At 37.8% G+C, this 20,981-nt stretch overlaps 2 protein-coding genes and 1 pseudogene across 2 annotated transcripts; all 3 read right to left on the minus strand.

The window, feature by feature from the left end:
- Window positions 1-2,205: 2,205 nt before the first annotated feature.
- Window positions 2,206-3,156, minus strand: LOC133261256 (olfactory receptor 52D1-like). The gene has a single exon (XM_061439765.1). It carries the CDS (start codon window positions 3,154-3,156, stop codon window positions 2,206-2,208), a length of 951 nt encoding a protein of 316 aa, XP_061295749.1.
- Window positions 3,157-11,601: 8,445 nt separating this feature from the next.
- Window positions 11,602-12,894, minus strand: LOC133226731 (heterogeneous nuclear ribonucleoprotein A1-like). The gene has a single exon (XM_061380601.1). The coding sequence runs from the start codon at window positions 12,877-12,879 to the stop codon at window positions 11,917-11,919; it is 963 nt and encodes a 320-aa protein (XP_061236585.1). The 5' UTR covers window positions 12,880-12,894; the 3' UTR covers window positions 11,602-11,916.
- A 650-nt stretch (window positions 12,895-13,544) lies between these two features.
- LOC133261257 (olfactory receptor 52H1-like) lies at window positions 13,545-14,695 on the minus strand (annotated as a pseudogene).
- Between the last annotated feature and the right edge of the window lie 6,286 nt (window positions 14,696-20,981).

Raw genomic sequence — 20,981 nt, forward strand, 5'->3', positions numbered from 1 at the left:
GTTTAACATAGAGACCATGCACATTTCTGTTAAAGTACCACAGATTTTGTTGCTATTGCTATAAATTTAAAAAATATGCATTCCTAATTGTGGCTTTACATAAAAATGTGTCAGTTCGTGATTTTATTTATTTACTTTGAACTCAGCAAATTTCTTTAAATATCATTAGTTTTAAAAATCTATCTCTACGGGCTTATGGGTTTTCTCTGTAGAAAAATCTTGTCATTCGTTAGTAATGATATTTGTCTTTCTTCTTTTATGATCGTAAGCCTCTATCTCTTTTCATTGTTCTATTGTGTCAATTTGGATACCGTTAGCAGAAAACTCTGTGTCCTGGGGTTTCTAAGATACACAATGTGTTTTTGACTATATGAGATAAAGAAAATATCAGGATATGTCCATAATGACCCACAAAATAATTTGCATGTAAAACATAATTGCTCTGACAATATCGGGAAAATGCAAAGGTCATTGGTCATAAAGTAAATATTAGTGACAAAGTGTCACTTTGAAGTAATTTGTTGAGAAACCTGAGCTGTGGCTTTCCCATTGATATATGTGTTTCCAGACTTCTCACATTTAAGCACCCAGCAGTCATCTTCATCTCTTTCAAATCTAATTCCAGATCCAAAAGATCCTGCCCTCTGACAGCCATCTCTGACCTAGGACTAACAAACACTCTTGCAAACACTCTTGATCAAAGAAAGTGTAAACAATCAATTAATCAGTGTGTGTGTTATTCTCAGTTCCTTGGGGCTGACTATAAGTCAATAGTTCTTTTTTGACCACTTTTTATCTATTTCCAGCACATGGGATTTCTTATGTAGAAAGAATAACTTTCTATGGTTCTTACTACGAATTCAAAGTTACTATATTGTTTCCTGATCTTTTCCTAGGAAGACTCAAGACCTATAGGCCCATGAACAGGCCATATAATAGCATTCTAGGAAACTAATTTTCTATATATGTAGCAGGTATAAATGAGCTGTTCTTCCAAACCTCTCAGATAATACATGGTACTGACTTGCTGTGACTGTGTGGATCAGAACAAACTGTGGAAAATTATTTAAGGGATAGGAATAACAGACCACCTTACCTGGCTCTTGGGAAAACTGTAGGCAGGGGAAGAAGCAACTGTTGGAACTGGCCATGGAACTATGGGCTGGTTCAAAATTGGGAAAGGAGTATGTCAAGGCTGTATATTGTTAGCCTGCTTATTTAACTTATATACAGAGTGCATCATGTGAATGCCTGGCTGGATGAATCACAAGCTAGAATCAAGATTGCTGGGAGAAATATCAATAACCTCAGATATGCAGATGACACTACCCTAATGGCAGAAAAAGCACAGAAACTAAAGAGCCTCCTGATGAAGGTGAAAGAGGAGAGTGGAAAAACTGGCTTAAAACTCAACAGTCAAAATACTAAGATCATAGCATCTGGTCCCATCACTTCATTGGCAAATAGGTTGGGAAAAAGTGGAAACAGTGGCAGATTTTATTTTCTTGGGCTCTAAAATCACTGCAGAAGGTGACTATAGCCACAAAATTAAAAGATGCTTGCTCCTTGGAAGAAAATCTATAACAAACTTAGACACTGTATTAAAAATCAGAGATATCACTTTGCTGACAAAGGTCCTTATAGTCAAAGCTATGGTTTTTCCAGTAGTCATGAACGGATATAAGAGTTGGACCATAAAGCAGGCTGACCACTGAAAAACTGATCCTTTCTCATTGTGGTGCTGGAGAAAACTCGAGTCCCTTGGACTGCAACAAGATCAAACCAGTCAGTCCTAAAGGAAATCAATCCTGAATGTTCATTGAAAGGACTGTTGCTGAAGCTGAAGCTCCAATACCTTGGCCACATGATGCAAACAGCTAATTCATTGGAAAAGGCTCTGACACTGGAAAAGATTGAGGGCAGGAGGAAAAGGGAGCAAAAAAGAATGAGATGGTTGTATGACATCATCGATTCAATGGACATGAGTTTGAGCAAACTCCAGGAGATAGTGAAAGATAGACAGGGAAGCCTGGTGGGCTGCAGTTCATGCAATCACAGTCAGACACGACCTAGTGACTGAATAACAACTGGCTTGCTAAGATTGGCAGAAACAGCAACTTATAGTATAAGGATAAGAGATGTTTGAGAAAGTAGAAAATTAATTACAGCTTTACCAGTTCTTCCTTGGGTTATGGAGAGACTTAACTATCTTCTCCCCATAAAAAAGTGAAATATTCTCAGGCGGATCTGTTTGGTGTTAATGCCATAGACCAAGGGGTTGAGAGCAGGGGGCACAAGGAGATAGAGATTTGCAAGTACAATATGCACGTGAGGAGGTACTTGCTGGCCAAAGCGGTGGGTGAAAAAGGAAAAAAAGGCAGGTGCATAGAATATAAGAATCACACATATATGAGCTCCACAAGTGCTAAATGCTCGGAACTGGGCATCCTTCGAGGGCAGGCGCAGCACAGCGCGCAGGATTAGGCCATACGAAGCGGCAATGAGGACCACGTCCATGCCAGTGACTGAAAGGGCCACAGTGAGACCATAAATGGTGTTGGGCCTGATGCTGGCAGAGGCCAGTTTGGCAATGCTCATATGTTCACAGTAGGTGTGAGGGATGATGTGATGTCCACAGAAAGGTAGGCGTTCTGTGAGGATGACAAAGGGGAAAACAAAGAGAAGGCCACGGACCACACATGCCAGACCAATCTTCCCAATCACCATGGCGTTGAGGATGGATGCATAATGAAGTGGATGGCAGATAGCCACGTAGCGGTCAAAAGCCATGGCCAGCAGAACAGCTGATTCTGTGGCAAAGATTGTATGCACGAAAAACATCTGGGTGAGGCAGCCTTGGTAAGATATTATGTGGGACTTAAGCCAGAAGATTGTTAGCATTTTGGGCAATGTGGTTGAACAAAGTACCAGGTCAGTGATAGACAGCAGGCACAGGAAGAGGTACATTGGCTCATGCAGAGTTCTCTCCTTCATAATGATGTAGAGGATAGTTCCATTGCCAACCAGAGCGAGGATATACATGGAGCAGAAGGGGATGGCAGCCCAAATGTGCTGATCTCTCATCCCAGGGATTCCAAGTAGAATAAATGTGGAAGGATGGAAGGTAGTGTCATTGGGGACAGATGCAGAAACCATAATGATGCAGAGAATCAGGCTTTACCTTCCTTAAAGCTATTATAAGGTGAAATAAATTCATCTTAGAAACAATCTATTTATCCTACAAATCTTTAATTTCATACCTTTCTTCCATTTCTACCAGTTCTACTCCAAATCATGCCTTCCTCATTTCTTTCCTGAGTAATTAAAATAGCTTTGTAACTAATACGCCCACTTCTAAGATTTTCATCTTGCAGTGAAACCTCTCCATTTCTGCCTAATATTCTAATGTGTGAAAATCATCAACTATCAATATCATGCAAATATAACCTTTCTTAGTGCATGTTGTGAGGAATATCTTGTATTTTTCTCCTTTGGTCGATTCTCTGCCACTTTCTATCTTGTTCTGGTGCCTGGGACCCTGGGCTACACTGATAGAGTCCTTGCCCTCTCATTTCTGGTTTGATGTGACAATGGGAAAAACCATCTGGAGACTGGAGGGAGGTCAGGGATTTATTCCTTGAGCTCTCTCCCAGCAAGGTTGCTGCAAGCTGGACACATCTCTCTGCCAGCAGCCTTTTTGGCTCTGGTTTTCTCTTTTAGCCATATTTCTCCTCTTGTTCCTTTGGTCCAAGGGTTGTGACAGTGCCTGCTATCACTAACCCAATAACTTCTGCTACTGCTAAGTCGCTTCAGTCGTGTCCGACTCTGTGCAATCCCATAGACGGTGGCCCACCAGGCTCCCCCATCCTGGGATTCTCCAGGCAAGAATAATAATTTCATAAGCACTTATAGTTTTCTTATACTTATACCCACACCTTTGAAAGTGGTTTCCTTGTTATGTATGCTATGAAGAAAACATACATAAGCCAGTTCCTACTTAGAGAAAGTGCCTCTGAGGAAATTAAATTTAGTCTCCAAATCTGAGTTTTCCTCAAATGCTTCAAGCATCTCTTGCACAACTGTTTCCAGGATTGTCACCCTCTTTATGTGGTCCGCTCTGGAAAATAAGAGACTAGATTTAGACTGCCGGGTTCAGAATCTGATCTGATTGCTGTTACTTGCTAACTGGATTATCCTCAGCAAATATTTTATTCTCCTCAGTATTCAGTTTGCCAATATAAATTTCAGATAATAATGTTTTAGGGTTTTTTAAATACTTAAATGAGAAAATCATATAAAACACATAATGCAGTCCTATATTTTAAGAAATATTTGTTACAATACTCACTGATACTGCTCATGCATTTGCAAATGTCTGAGTCAGTTAGTCTAACTATATATTTGCCTTTCAGAAAAGGAAACTTTATTTAGTTCCTCAAGTTGAAAGACATATTGGTCTTTCTTGAGCTTATAAGCCATGGTTGAAGGCACTGTGGTTTTACGCTCTTTTAAATCAAGAACTGTTTTCAGAGATAGCCAAAACTAGTCCTCAGTTAGTTAGGTTAGGTGGGCTCTCAAGATACAAGATGGATGGCTCCTCAATGAGCCCATCAATATGGCAATGTCGTTGAGGTCCCCTCATTAATCTCCCTTGGGACCAAGAGACAATTCTGATATATGAGTTTTTTAAAATAAAGGGAATATGTTTTGTGCTGCTACCAAGAAAGAGTAAAGATGAAGGAGTGCATATCATTTCTGTTAAAGGAAGAATTTCTCTTAGACTATTCAATAAGACAGAGATCTGATTTTGCCATGGACAAACAGAACCTAGGGTAATGAGATAGGTATTCCTAGCTTTTTGGGCTTTGAAACTTTCTGTGTGAGAAATTGTAGGACAGAATTAGATTTGGAGGATGGAATACTCAGGCATGGAGGAGATTGGAAATCTAATAAGTTTGCTGATTTCCTAGGTTTTCTGAGGGCACTATAGGGTCCTAAGTACTCAAGTACAAGGTTGCTTTCTAACAAATGCATGTATCCTGACTCCCGCCTGGCTGGCCTGACTGATATGAGTGAGAACAAGATGCAGAATGAGACATTCTTCCCTCATTATTGCTTTAAGAAAAGCTACTCCTAGAGCTTTGATTGACTTACCTTGAACCCATAAGTAAAATAGTAAGGGACTAAAATCTCTAACTGCAACAAAACAATTGAGATACAAATAAAAGAAAGACTTACTGATGGTTCATTTTGGTATGCAATAAGGCTACCTTAATACTTGAAGGATTCAAGAAACTGTGCATCCTGTACTGGAGTCAGGTGCCAATCTGAGATGACTTCTGGAGTAGACAAGGACATCAGTATATTTGTAGGATTGTTATCCCTCTGTATCTCCTCCGTACCTCTGCTCTTGGCTTTACAGAACAGTCTTCAACCTTTTTCTATCCTTCTTGTTCATTAAACACTTACTCCCAGCACTGATGGTCAGCTGCACTAGAGAAACCTTGATTCAGCACAAATAGTATATTTCCAGGATCTGAGATTTGGTCTCATTTATCTCTCCCCTCTGAAGACTTTTTAGACCCACAGGGCCTGTGGTATGGCTCAGAGCACCAGTGCTCCCAGCTGCTAAAAGTAAAAGTGAATTTGCAAAGAAGATCTCTAGGGAAACACAAAGTCATGTCAGAGTCTTCTCTTAAATGCTGAAAATTTTTTTAAGTCAGGAGGGATCATCATTGTCTCACAGTAAGTTAATACCTGCTCAGCCCTTGGGGAAAAAAAAAGTATTTTGCCAAATTGTGTCAAACTGTTGAGAGGGAAATTCAAAGAGAAAGCAGGCAACATGGAATAAAAATACACTGGGAAGAGATCTATCTGGAGTTGGATTTGGCACAACTTCCTTTGGTTCTCCTGTTCTCAAGAAAATCATCACTGTGTTTGATCTGAATTCCTCTAGCTTGAGTTTGAGTCTTTATTCTCTTAACATTTTGTGACTCAATTTGGGTAACTTTTGTTCTTTTTTCCTTCATCTAATTGTACCAGATGATAAGCTATATACTCAAAGGTACTGTTAGTTACAGTCCAGTGTAACATACATGTTTTTTTCAAAAATGCTCTAAGGAAGTTACATATTTGTCTTCTGAAATATTTTTCAGTGTTCTCCATCAAACTTTCACTTGGTTCAGCTAGGTATCTTGGATTGGAAATGCAAAATTGAATGCTAGGTTGATTGGGTCAAGAAAAATTCCTATAAATTAAGGCAACATGGAAAGTGTGTACTTGGGAAATATGTGACAGGAAACAATGGTGTTTCCTCCCAGAATAGGACCATCATCTAAGATTATCTAGGACTGAGCTATGGGAATATAGTTTTCCAAGGAAGAAGAGACATGGTGGACTCAGATTTATTTCAAGTGTACTCACTGGGCAGATTTCACATCATTGTAAACATCTTAGTTATCCTGTCACCACTTTTCTCCCTCTCATGCCCCAGACCTAGTATCTGACTCATTGGTATTGAACTATAAGTACGTATTCAGTACAAAATGCTATTCCCAATTTGTCTGTGAATTTCATGCAAGTTGGTGTTTAAATTTGTGCAAGATTTTTGGAAAGTGATTTGAGAGTAAGTGTGAAGTAACTTGGGTTTTCCCAGGTAGCTTTAGTGGTAAAGAATCTATCTGCCTGCTAGTGAAGGAGATGTAAAAGACAATGGTACAGTCTCTGGAAGATCCCCTGGAGGAGGGCACGGCAACCCACTCCAGTATTCCTCCTTGGAGAATCCCATGGACAGAGGAGCCTTGTGGGCTACAGTCCATAGGGTTGTAACACTATTAGAGTTGGACACTACTAAAGGGCCTTAGCACACATTTATAAAGAAACTTGAAAGATGATTTCCCTTATTTTAGTGCTCACATACAGAGGAATCTATTTTATACAGGAAATATAGCAGATGGGAATGAGATATACAAATTTGAGTCCCAGCTCTGATATTTACTAACTGGAAAATTTCAAATACATTTTCAATTTTTCAGATCCTCATATTCCTCAACTGTAAAGTAAAACTATTAATTTTACTTAAAGTTGGTGGTTCCAAAACTTTACTATAGACTGGAAATTCTTGGGGCTTTTTATTATAAAAACTGCTGATGCGTTAATCCTACCCATAACCATGCTGATTTAATTGATACAACATGAAACCTGGACATTTACAGCAAGTGAATTATCAAGGCCCTGAAGTAGACTGTATTTGATGTGTTTGAGAAGATTCAGGAAGGCAAGTATGGCAAGAGCAAGGAGGTCAGGTAAATAGCAGTAGATGAGATCAGAGACAAACAAGTCAAGGTTGTGTTGGATTCTGCAATAGAGGTTTTTCATTCTCATATGTCTGACTTGTCTTTCCTTTCTGTATATGTGCTTCTGATGTATTTAGATGGGGGAATGTGGTAGGTTGGACTTCCTAGTGGGCTCAGTGGCAAAGAATTCGCTCACCAACGAAGGAGATTCAGGAGACCCGGGTTCGATCCCTGGGTCCGGAAGATACCCTGGAGGAGGAAATGGCAACCTGCTCCAGTATTCTTGCCTGAAAAATTCCATGGACAGAGGAGCCTGGCAGGCTACAGTCCATGGGGTTGCAAAGAGTTGGAACATGACTGAGTGACTGAGCACACATGTTCACATGTGGCTGGTTTTAAACAATGAAGTTAGAATAGAAATGACAAGTGTCCTGTTACTGAAAAAGCACAATATATTGTGTGTGTGCATGTGCACACGCATGCTAGGTAAAGGAGAGTGAAAAGAAGAAAGCATTTGTACTAAACAGTAATTATAGGAATGAACCTTAAATTCATGCTGGTAAGGAGGAGAAAAAATGAGGCAATATGAAAATGTAATGAGTTTTATTATTACTGCATTGAAATTGAAGGATTATTGCATTCAGATTCAAGAGAAAGTGAATTAGAAAACAGGAGGTAATGGGTCAGGAACTGAATGCCTATAATTTAGATTATGAAGAATATATATATACACACACACACACACACATGTATTTGTACATTCCATATATATATATATATGGAAACACAAATTCTAATGTATTTCCAAACAATGAAATAGATGAAGTAGAATGGTTAACAGTTTTGGAGAAAAATTCAGAGTACTGAAAATCAAATTTTTTCAGTTATTTATAACTACATTACAAACTACTCCCCCAAAGTAGTGACTTAAAACAACTTATTATTATCTGTAATGATTCTGTAGATTTATTGATTATATAGGCTATTGTCATTTGAGATTTCTCTTACACACACAAATGACTGCAATCGGATTTTTTATGAAGTTGTAGTCATTTCTAAGTTTCATTAAAATTGATGCAATTGATTCTGGCTATTAACTAGGAGCTCAGACAGATTGTCAATCACATAAACCCTCCATGTGGGTTGGGATTCTCACAATATAACGTCTGTGTTCTAGAGAGAATGTCCAAAAATACAATAACACCAATGAGGAAGATGTAAGATTTCCTAAAATCTAGTCTTGGATATCATGAAACATCACATCTATTGCATTCTTTTTTCCAAAGTCTCTAAGGCAGTCCAGATAAGACGGGGTAGAATTATATTGGACTTTTTGAAGCAATTCTGCTGCTACTGCTGCTAAGTCACTTCGGTTGTGTCCAACTCTGTGCGACCCCATAGACGGCAGCCCACCAGGCTCCCTCGTCCCTGGGATTCTCCAGGCAAGAACACTGGAGTGGGTTTCCATTTTCTTCTCCAATGCATGCAAGTGAAAAGTGAAAGTGAGGTCACTCAGTTGTGTCTGACTCTTAGCAACCCCATAGACTGCAGCCTACCAGGCTCCTCCATCCATGGGATTTTCCAGGCAAGAGTACTGGAGTGGGTTGCCATTGCCTTCTCTGATAGCCAGACCATATTGTGAAAGTACATGGGATGCAAAATATTGTTTTGGCCACTTTGGGAAAATAAAACCTGCAACAACGTACCCTTTGGCCACAATAATGATCTCCTCCTACATGCAAAATGCATTCACCTTTTCCCTAAGGTTTCCAGATCTCACTCATATTATGGGATTAGTTCAAAGTCTGGGATTTCATCCTTTAAATCAGGACAATGTGTGAATAGGACTCCTTGAGCTCAATTCCTTGCATATAGATCCTTGAGTGTAGTTCCTCTCAAGACCTGTGGAGTAAAGAAATGGGAAAGAAATCAACTGCTCACACAGGCAACGCACCATGGTGATATACAGATAGGATAACTGCAATATTCATTTGTAAAATATTGGGAGAATTGCCTTACAGTCACTAGTCCATTGTAGTTTTTTAAAATCCATTCAAAGGTAAGTATCATCAGTTTCATAAGAACCCACTTCTACTCCCTGGGAATGATTTTCCATAGCTCTTGGTTAAGTTAAGTGTTAGTCACTCAGTGGTGTCTGACTTTGTGACCCCATGGACTGTAGCCCTCCAGACTCCTCTGTCCTTGGAATTCTCCAAGCAAGAATACTGGAGTGGGTTGCCATTCCCTTCTCCAAGGGATCTTCCTGACCCAGGAATCGAACCTGGGTCTCCCACATTATGGGCAGATTCTTCACTGTCTGAGCCACCAGGGAAGCCCTTTAGGCAATTAGCTCTATATTCCATATGACCTTTGCTTTTCAATGAGAAACAAGGTGTGTTTACATCTGAATACTTTTTTCAGTCTATTTCCAGACGAATAAAGTTGAAAACCCAAAATCCCCTTCTAATTTTGTACTTTGTCCCTTTTAGTCCAAAATGACGGTGCTTCTGTCTATTTTGTCTTAAAAATTGTGATTTTCTATGACTCTTTTAGTGTTTACCCCATTAGACAAAAGTCATACCCACAAATGTCTTCCAGATTGCCACCTGTCTGATTTTGCATGAGTTATGCTTCTCTGGGAAGATTAAGATTCTTAGAAGCTTCTTTATCTAATTAAAAAGATTTATTAGGCATATCCTTAAATATTTCTGTATTCTTAACAAAGGATCTTACCAACTCATCCTAAAGATGACATTATACCCTGAGGGCATTTTTTCTTTTGCGAGTCCTTTGTCATTTGGAAAGACTGTTGTGTGGGTAATTAAAAAACAAACAAACAAACCTTGATCCCAAACAGTCATGACTTCTTTGCATTTACTCAAACAATGATTAAACACTGAAAGTTTTCATTTTAGCTTATAACTCTTTATCTGTACTTTATCATAAGTGACATAAAAATAATGTTGGTATTTTTGGTATTCTACTTCAAAATCTCCTCAGCCAAATGCATCAGTTAATTAGTTATATTTTCTGTTTTTCACAGTATTGCAAATATGATATTACCAAACTTTCTACAACTACATAGTACTCATTTGTCTCTAGCCTCTAGTAATAATTTTCTCTTTGTTTTTCAAGACTTCATTAACAGCCTCATCAAGGCCCTTTCAGCTTCTGCCTGCTGCCTTATTCCACAGCGAATGCTGCATGTTTTAGGCTTTTTTGTATACCAACTCCATACTTCTTATTACCAATTTTTACAATATTTATCTATTGTTTCATGACTAACCATTCCCATATTTATTGGCCTAAAATAGCAAACTATTACTCTCATGGTTCTATGGCTTGGCTTTGACTAGATGAAGAATTCTGTCTTTTAGTCTTTCATGCATTACAGAGAGATGTCAGTTGAGATCCTATAGATACCTGAAGTCTCAGCTGGACTGGAAGCTCTGGATGGCTTACCAACATAACTGGCAGTTGTTGCTGACTATTAACTGGAGTCTCAATTGGGGCCACCCTCCAGAATATTTAGACATGACTTCTCCATGTTGCTGGGGATGCTCATTGCATAGTAGTTGGATTCTAAGAGGGAGCACACCAAGGTCAAGTATTTCAAGAGACTCAGCTAGAAACGGGAAAAAAAAAAAAAATTATAGTCTAATTTCAGAAGCTTCAAATATTACTAACACTGAGTTCTGTTTGTAAAAGAATCCCTAAGTCTAGTGCAGATTCAAAAGAAGTAGAATTATATTCCACTTGTTAACATGGGAATGGCAAATTTGCACTACAGAAAAGCATGCTGCTACTGCTGCTAAGTCGCTTCAGTCGTGTCCGACTCTGTGTGACCCCATAGACGGCAGCCCACTAGGCTCCCCCGTCCCTGGGATTCTCCAGGCAAGAACACTGGAATGGGTTACCATTTCCTCCTCCAATGCATGAAAGTGAAAAGTGAAACTGAAGTCGCTCAGTCATGTCCGACTCTTAGCGACCCCATGGACTGCAGCCTACCAGGCTCCTCTGTCCATGGGATTTTCCAGGCAAGAGTACTGTAGTGGGGTGCCATTGCCTTCTCCCACAGAAAAGCATAGACAATGGAATATATTATTATTGTGGGTATCTTTGGAAAATACAAGGTATCACACCAAGTTATTAAAGGGTCATCTCTATGGACATTAAAATAATCAACAATATTGATAAGTTTTTGTGCTCAAAGTCAAAATTCTTTAAAAACTGCAATAAGTATAGATAATTGATAGTATATATATATATTTTTTTTTTTAAGAAAAAAAAAGACATTTATTCAGCGTCATGATCAGACTATTACATTTAGCAATCAACAGCATGGGTGCAAAAAAAAAATCTACATTAAAACCCTTTGTTGGAATGCTTTACACTTTCCACAGAACAGAAATTAAAATAACCTGTTATACAATTTGTCACAAGTACAGTCCTCGAGTTTTTTGCCCATACACATGAGTATTGTCTAAAACATGTCTTCTTTGTAGCAGCTAGGCCCTGCCACCACTGTGCTTGGCTGAGTTCACAAATCTGTTGTAACCTGTAGCTTCCCTGTCACTTCTCTGGCTCTCCTCTCCTGCTAAGCTTTGTTTCCTGGCAGTAATTAAAACCTTCTGCCACTGCCATAGCTACTGCTGCTGCTGGAGCCACCATAGCCACCTTGGTTTCGTGGTTTGGCAAAGTATTGGCCTCCACCACCATAGGGGCCAGAACTTCTGCCTCCAAAGTTTCCTCCTTTCATGGGTCCAAAATTTGAAGATTGATTGTTGTAATTGCCAAAATCATTGTAGCTTCCGCCACCTCCAAAATTGCTTCCATCATTACCAAATCCATTACATCCATCCCCACTGCCACCATATCCGCCACCACCATGGCTGCCACCAAAGCCACCTCGACCACTGAAGTTTCCTCCACGACCAAAGTTGTCATTCCCACCAAAATCACCTCCACAACTGCCACCAAAGTTTCCAGAACCACTTCGACCTCTCTGGCTGGATGAAGCACTAGCCATCTCTTGCTTAGACAGGGCTTTTCTCACTTCACAGTTGTGGCCATTCACAGTGTGGTATTTCTGAATGACAATCTTGTCTACGGAGTCATGGTCATCAAAGGTTACAAAAGCAAAGCCTCTCTTTTTGCCACTGCCTCGGTCAGTCATGATTTCAATTACTTCAATTTTCCCGTACTGTTCAAAATAATCTCTCAGGTGATGTTCTTCAGTGTCTTCTTTAATGCCACCAACAAAAATCTTTTTCACAGTTAAGTGGGCACCAGGTCTTTGAGAATCTTCTCTTGAGACGGCCCTCTTTGGTTCCACAACTCTTCCGTCCACCTTGTGTGGCCTTGCATTCATGGCCGCATCTACCTCCTCCACCGTGGCGTATGTGACAAACCCGAAGCCTCTGGAGCGCTTGGTGTTTGGATCCCTCATTACCACACAGTCTGTGAGCGTTCCCCTTTGCTCAAAATGGCTCCTCAGACTCTCATCCATAGTTTCAAAGCTCAATCCTCTGATGAAGAGCTTCCGCAGCTGTTCGGGCTCTTTGGGAGACTCTGATGTAGACATGATGGCAGTGGAGGCAGGGAAGACTTCAACGGTGCTTTCTCGGCGGCCTCCACAGGCAGAAAGGATAGTATATTTTTAAGACGTGAAATTTCAAGTTGTGAATAATATGAGGAAATAATAAATAATATGAGGAAAGAAGTAAAGAAGTAGCTATACTGAACATAAAGAACTATGCTACTTCCAGGCCCAGGAAGTTACTACAAGAATCAAGTCTACAGATTTTCAAAGGACCAAGACTTTTGATCTGAAAGGGTCCAAGATTTCTTAGGTATCAGAATTGTACAAAGAAATGTTAAAGAACCCAAAAACCCAGTGAATTACAGTCCAGCCTGGGCCTCTACACTTTTGCCAAGTTCCCTAGGTGATTGTGGCACCAACCAATGTTTGAGAACCATGTTTAGATTAATAATTTTCCTGAATGATTCTTAAAAGAAGGTAATCACTTGTTAGCTTTTATAACTCTCAACTGGAAAGTGTCCTACAAAGATATTCCAAATGGGTAGACCTTTGCTTGTCTCTTGTAACCTATTTATAACACTAATAGTCTATCCAAATTATACATGATCCTCCTCTTATGCCATAAGACTCTGAAATCTACTTCATAATGGTATAGAAACATTTTGTTGATCTATCTTTTCAGATACACATTTTCTTCTAATTTTATCTCCCTTCTTGACATCTACTTCCTTATCTTGTCTCATTGCTTCTTACAATGATGTGAAGTTGGAGTTCCACTACCAACTCAGTGGAATTCTAGGATTTCATAAAAATTTAAGTTGTAATTGTATTCTAGTTTTGAAAAAAATGAAATGTGTTCCAAAATTGATATGGTTACCTGTTTTCTTTCCCAAACTCTCAGTTTCATGTCACTGGGTCCCTTTAAGGAAGAAAAGTAGGATTATCTTCTCCCGAATCTGCTTGGTTTTCACTCCATAGATGATTGGATTGAGTGCAGGAGGAATGGCTACATAGAGGTTGGCAATCAATATGTGGAAGGAGTGAGGAATATTGTGACCACAATGGTGAGTGAGGACAGAGAATATGGCTGGTATGTAGAATATAAGCTGACATAAACATGGGAGCCCCATGTGTTGAGGGCTTTCTGGCGGGCATCATGGGATGGGAGGTTAAAGACAGCACGAAGAATGAGAGTGTAGGAGATGCCAGTGAGGATCAGGTCTGATATAACAGTCATTACAGGCACAGCAAAACCATACCAGATGTTGATGGAGATGTCTGCACAGGCAAGTTGGGCAATGCCTATGTGCTCACAGTATGTGTGTGGAATGATGAGTGTTTGGCAGAAAGGCAGTCGCTTTACTAGGAACATGCATGGGAAGATGATACAGAAGCTCCTGCTGACAATACCCATTACAATCTTAGTAATAACCTGACGGGTGAGAATAGTGTTATATCTTAGGGGGAAGCAAATAGCAATATAGTGATCAAATGCCATGGCCAGCAGGGTGGCAGAATCCATGGCAAAGCTATAGTGGAGAAAAAACATCTGAGTAAGACATCCAGGAAAGGTGATTTCCTAAGGACCCAGCCAGAACATGCTGAATGTTTTGGGTACACATGTGTTAGACAGGATGAGAACTGTAGCCGCCAGCATGGAGAGGAAAAAGAACATGGGCTCATGAAGGCTGCGCTCCATGGATATAAGATAGAGAAGGACACTATTGCCTGCGAGAGCCACAAGGTAAATGATAAAGAAGGGAATCCTGATTCAGATGTGGAAGTGCTCCAGTCCTGGGATTCCCAGTAGGATGAATGAACCTGGATTCATGAAGCTGGTCAAGTTGAACATGGTCATCATGATCTTGGATAGGTTGTGTCTCACAGACTGAAAATGAAAAGGTCATGACTGATTGTTAACATTATCTTCAGACATGCATCTCTGAGCCTTCTCCTGTATCATCTGCTCACTTTCAGTTCTAGAAAGTGATAAACTATCCTTATCTTCTCTTTACTCATAAATATTTGCAAAGTTTTTAGTCACAATTTTAAGTCATAATAGAAGTGGTAGCTAAATAATTTTTCCCAGAGATACAAGTCATGTAACTCTAAAGCAAGTCCTGCCTGGCTACCAGAAACTCAGGAAATTTTATAAGAAAATATGTGCAAAAATAATATTAGGCAAAGAAACATCATTGGTGAGGGATTTGGAAAAAAGTTCAGTGTAAAGCCCAAGGGTCACAAGGGGCTGAAAAGATAGGCTTAATATATGAAACCAAAGCAGACCATGCAGTCTCTTCTTTATTCTTCTCTATACCTTACAAACATAAAGAGAAGACAAAGAAAATTCTTCTACAAAATCTAAGATTGAGGTCGTTTAATCTGCCACTTCAGATATGCCCAGGTTGGAAAAGTTTTGAAGATCAGACATTCTCCAGTAACTTACTATGTCAGATTTGTCTTGCTGAAAGAATAGAACCCGCTTTTTAATCCTGGAAAACTACCCCAACAGAGGGAACCCAGTCTCCTGGCAGCACTATGCAATGATCTTCTTGACCCTATCTAATCTGTAAAATTACTCAGTCTTATGAAACTTCATCAAACAGTTGAGCCTTTCTTCCAAGCTGTCTTATTTTGTGACATGACACAGAAATTTTTTACTCCAACTTCAGTATTCATTTGTTTTTCTACTTGTTCTTTTTTAATACATTATTTTATTTATGTACTAATATTTATTGATGGCTGTGCTGGGTCTTCATTTCTGCATGGGCTTTTTGTGTGGTGAGTGATGTGCCTCAGCTTCTCATTGCGATGGCTTCTCTTCCCGCGGAGCATGGGCTCTAAGGTGCACTGGCTCCAGTAGTTCTGGCACACAGGCTTAGCTGCTCTGCAGCATGTTAAATCTTCCCAAATCTCCTGCACTGGCAAGTGGATTCTTTACCATTGAGCCACCAGGGAATGAGCCACCCTTTTCTACCTGTTCTTGAGTGTTGGTATTTCTCAGTGCTCTGTCCATGTCTGTTGCTTCCTAGGTTGACAAACTCCACATGGGTAATATCTCCAAACACCATGACTTTAACTGTGACTCCTATGTTGAAGACTGTTGAGTTTATAATTTTGAAAATATTCTTCTCCTCAGTCTTGGAACTAGTTAGCCTATACTTTTTGCAACTAGTTATCCTATGCCTGCCATCTTCACTTAAAAACCTCACAAGTGCACCCAACTCAGTATGTTCCAAACTACCACATTTCTCTTCTCGTTGCCCCAGATCTGTTTCTCCTATAATGTTTTTCAACTCAGCAACTAATCGTGTAATACCATCAATGTCTATATCTAAAAGCCTTGAAATTATCTTAGTCATAGCTCCCTCATATCAGTCACCCTATTCATCTTTCAATTACCACATTGCAGGCATTGATTCCCTAAGTATCTCTATATTACATCCACTTTTTACTACTCATGTATTGACTGCTCTGTCTTATACCATCATTTCCCACCAAGACTTCTGCATAGGCTAACTCAAACATATTTAATATTCCTTGAAAAATTAAAGGCAGATGTGATGCAGGGTCTCTCCTAACCAGTGAGTAAAAGGAAGTGGAAAGATTGTAATTCCAGATAAAAATGCTTAGGCTGGCAGTCAGGAGCAGTGTCAATATCATCTGTGCTCAAATCTAGGTAGGATCCATTTCATTAAAGATAGATTCAGTTAAAAAAAAAAATTCAGTTACAGGAGAGACCAATGCACAGAAAAGTAAAATTACACAGGCGGCAGTAAATCACATAACAAAAAATAGCATAATTAAAGATCAATTCAAATGAAAAATACAAAATTCTGTTAATATATATATTTATGTAGCACAGAGACCTCTACTTAATATTCTGTAATGGCCTATATGGGAAAAGAATCTTCAAAAAAAGTAGTAGAGATATGTATAACAATAATGTATTATGAGAGATGAAAATTAGACGCTGATATGAGAAGCCATCTGTCTTCTATAAAGCCAAATATCAAAGAGATTTACAAAATACAAACGTTGTCATAAAAAAAAGTTTATTTAAGGTATTTTTAGAAATGACTACAGTAAAGTCCTTTGACTCAGTGGGAAAATTGACAATAATTATAAACAAAGTCATGTAAAAATAAATTCTAATCTTTAACACATATGTAGAATATTCTGTCTCATAAATAGTTAAACTCGATATAAAACAAGGATGTGGTATACTCTAGGGTTAGAAAAGTCATAAATACTGATTATATCATTGATGTCCAACTCTGTTAAGGGTCTGAGGAAAGAAGAACTATTATAACTATTTTACAAGGGTTTACTGTGTAACATTCTTAGAAACTCACTTGGCAATATGTTTCAAAACATAAAATGTGCATATTCATTGCCCCAGAGTAGTTCCGATTAAGGAATATTTCCAAAGATTCAGTTAAACAAATTTAAAAAAATGGCATGAAGATATTCATAGTAGTAACATTTAATCTAAAATTTGAGTGAAATTATAATATAAAAATATGAAAATTGAAAGGGTGACACAAGTTTAACTTTTAATATGGAAATGACTTTAACATTTACAATCTCTTTGTACAATGGAAGAATATAGAGTTGAAGAAAAGAATAAGGTAAAGCTATGTTTATGGGAATTAAAAGATGCCAAAATATATTTATGTGGAAAAAGATTGCAATATAATGTTATTATGTTAATGTTGATTTGGTATTCATGGTATTTGCATTCAAAAGGCTGGAGGAATATACATCAACTATTTTAAGCAATATTTCTCAAATTAAAGGTAAGGTGAGGAAAGAAATTTGAACTTTTAACTTCATATGTATGTAATTTGTTTTATAAAATGAGCTTTTATAAAAATAAAATATTAAGAAATAATTACTTCCAGTTATTTTATTATAACAAAATCCACTTAAGATTTATATTTAAAGGGTAATATAATTTCAGAATATATTTAAAATTAATATAATACATGCTGGGAACATATTAAATGATAATAAATGAGTCCTATATTATTTATGAGTTAAGGATAAAATGGCATGATTAACTTCAATATACTTATTAAGTATATAAATATAAAAATGAGTTAAATAAACATAAATAAATTACATAGCATAATGATGGCTCAAGAATAAATATGCCCAAAGAGCAAAATATATAGATGCTAAATGAGTCATAACTTGAATACTATATGCAATTGGAGGAGTCAAAAATCAGTGAGAAAATACAGAATTATTCCACAGATAGTTTGACAATTATTTATTGTCTATTGTAGAAAAAATGTAGCTAGATTCACAACTCACACTAACTATAACAAAATTCCTCCTGAATCAAAAAAGTACATGTAAATCAAGTCACAATTAAACCTCTAAATTTTATTTAAAAGGTATGTATCTAAAATCCATATAAGAATGCTTTTAATAAATACATTTAGGTAAATAAGTAAGCAACAAACATTAAATAAAGAAGGAAGACAAAATGTACATATAGCACAATCTCACTAAATGGCAAAACTTCAAAAAGTATTAGATGCTGCTTTAATATTCAAAATTTTAGTCTTAAACTCACTTTCAAGTGAATGACAAATACTATAATATGAATAGTATAAATATTATCTTTTGCTCCATAACTTGATATTATGTCAAAAATTGGAAACTAATTATTTTAAAAAGAGAAACATACAGTAAATGTAATCAATTGAATTGTCTCTAAAAGCATGAGAAAGACGTAAGCATGATTAGAATCAAGATAAAAATACTCTCTAATGATAAAAATATATATTTTCTAACAATAGTGATACTTTAAAAATTAATTCTAATGTTTTGACAAGTAAAGTAAAATCGATGATACACAGGAAAATACAAATTAACAAATATGATTCATGGATAATAATAAAACCTGAATAAACAATTTACATGAAATAAAAAGAAAGGTTGGCAGAGCTCTATCTCCCTCCAAATAGTGCCCAGACTAAATTTAATCAACAGTATCATTTGATATTACTTTTAAAGACTAGATATTTTATGTAGGATACAATTGATTTCTGAGCATATAGGAAGCCAGAAAATCTAGGTTTTTTTGAAGACCATTATAACTATTTTATAAACTTTGAAACAGTAAAATTCTTTTAAGTCCTAATGTGTGCCCAGATGGAAAGAGAACATATTGTGTAAAAAGCACTAGAGTGTGATAATTTGCCGCAGTGAGGTGGACAATGGAGACCTGAACGAATGTCACAGAGGAGATTAATACATTTCTTTCAGAAACAGAAGACAGAATTGGTAAAATGTGTCAATTGATAGAGGAGTGAAGGAAAGAGTAGTAAAGAAACATCACCGTTCTTTCATCTCTTTAATCTTGAAGCAAAGTTTTTCTTGTGTTCTCTTGTCTTCTGCTTTGTCTCCTGGCATTACAGAGTGATTGGAAAGATTATTCAAAATATTCCCATTTGTTTTCTATCTAATAAGGTAAGCAAATGGATATCAACTTGAAGACACACATTAACTGGTTGTGTGACTAGTATCCACATCTATACATCTCTTACTGGCATACCTCATAACTGAAGAATCTGTATACAGCTCTTGATTTTCTACCTAATCAGGCCCCATGGCTTTACTGACACCACTGTCATCATGTAGTTCCTCGATGCCACTTTAAAGACCCTCAGTGATTTCTTTTGTTCAGTCTGAAACAAGTAATATATTAACTAACACCAGATTCCAAGTGGCAAAGGCCATAAAGTGTCTCCCATGTCAAAAGGAAGATAACTTTGGTCTACCAAATACGTCACCCTCAATATGACTTTCAGTTTCTGAGAATATTTTTGTCTGAATTATTTTGCACCTAAGTCTGATCTTGGACATTTCTCAGCTTAATAGACTCTCCTTCTCTAGGTAACTTCTACTCATCTACGGTACACAGCAAGCTTTCCTGAACAATACTCAAATTAGATCATATTCCCAGGTGTATTCCTGGCACTTCATATTACCCAAACAGAACATTTATCACATTTTATTTAGCTTTCTCCTTTAATAAATGCTAAACTTTAAGAGGACAGATATCATGTCTGCTAATTTAATTGTTTTACCTCTATATCAGTGTCTGCTGTAGAGCATTCAATAAATATTTGTTGAATAAATGAGTGACCGAGGGGTCCTGTTGGTCTTCACTTGCCTTGATTTCATCATGAACACAGTTTACTCAAGTACCCACCCTACCAATCACCTTCTTCTCCCTCAATCTGGTACCCTCACAACCTACCAAAACACAACAAGTTCCTACACTTCAACTCTGAAAATGGAAGATCTAGAAAAGCATGAAAATTTGCTTCTCATATTAAATACTTCTAAACCAGGTAAAGACTCCCACCAACAGACCTAGGAAAACCAGACACTACAAACCACTGAGCTGGTCTGGAAGGTAGGACAGAGCTAGATGAGAAAAATTAGTAGAATGTTGCTCACCTACCTCCAAAGTAGATAACAATGGAAAGATCCCTGCCTTTACATTTTCATACTTTGTTGAAACTGTCCTGTAGCCACTATGATGCATTCTTTTTAATAATCAGTACTGTCTCTGTCTTTGATTACAGTCCTTCTCATGACAGAATCCTAAATAGAATCTTGTCTTCAGCACGCATTCTAGTCCCACCTTATTTCACTGGTTTGCGACTGATTGCTGAGCATCTTCTTCCTCTCCTAAGGTTAGGTATATTGCAATGACATGTCCTATATCTCCACATGCTGTTTCCTCCAGCACTAAGTTAAATATGGGATAGGTCCTTCCATACCACCTTGATCATGAAATATTATAATCTATGCCTTATGATTATTTTTCTTTTTATGCTGTGTGCCTTTGTGAAGATCTCCCTTCTGTCCCTTTTGAGAAAGGAGATATTCATGGTTGGTCCATGGGTTACAGAAAGACTGTTTTAAGACTCATTTCAGAAAGTAACCATTCACCTCTATTATGTATTTATTTGTGCCCCTCCATGGTGTGTAGGACAGGTGGATATCTTAGTGCTTGCTCCATCATCCTACAAAACAGGACACATTCAAAAGCACATTCACAAATATAAACCCACGTTTACACACAATATCCTAAGTCTCTCAGGTGGTGTGCTATGCTG

The sequence above is a fragment of the Bos javanicus genome, chromosome 15 (genome assembly GCF_032452875.1).
Source record: "Bos javanicus breed banteng chromosome 15, ARS-OSU_banteng_1.0, whole genome shotgun sequence".
Taxonomy (NCBI): Eukaryota; Metazoa; Chordata; class Mammalia; order Artiodactyla; family Bovidae; genus Bos; species Bos javanicus.

Coding starts and splice junctions, on each gene's coding strand:
- LOC133226731 (XM_061380601.1), bottom strand. CDS start 12,879: ATGTCTACATCAGAGTCTCCCAAAGAGCCCGAACAGCTGCGGAAGCTC.
- LOC133261256 (XM_061439765.1), bottom strand. CDS start 3,156: ATGGTTTCTGCATCTGTCCCCAATGACACTACCTTCCATCCTTCCACA.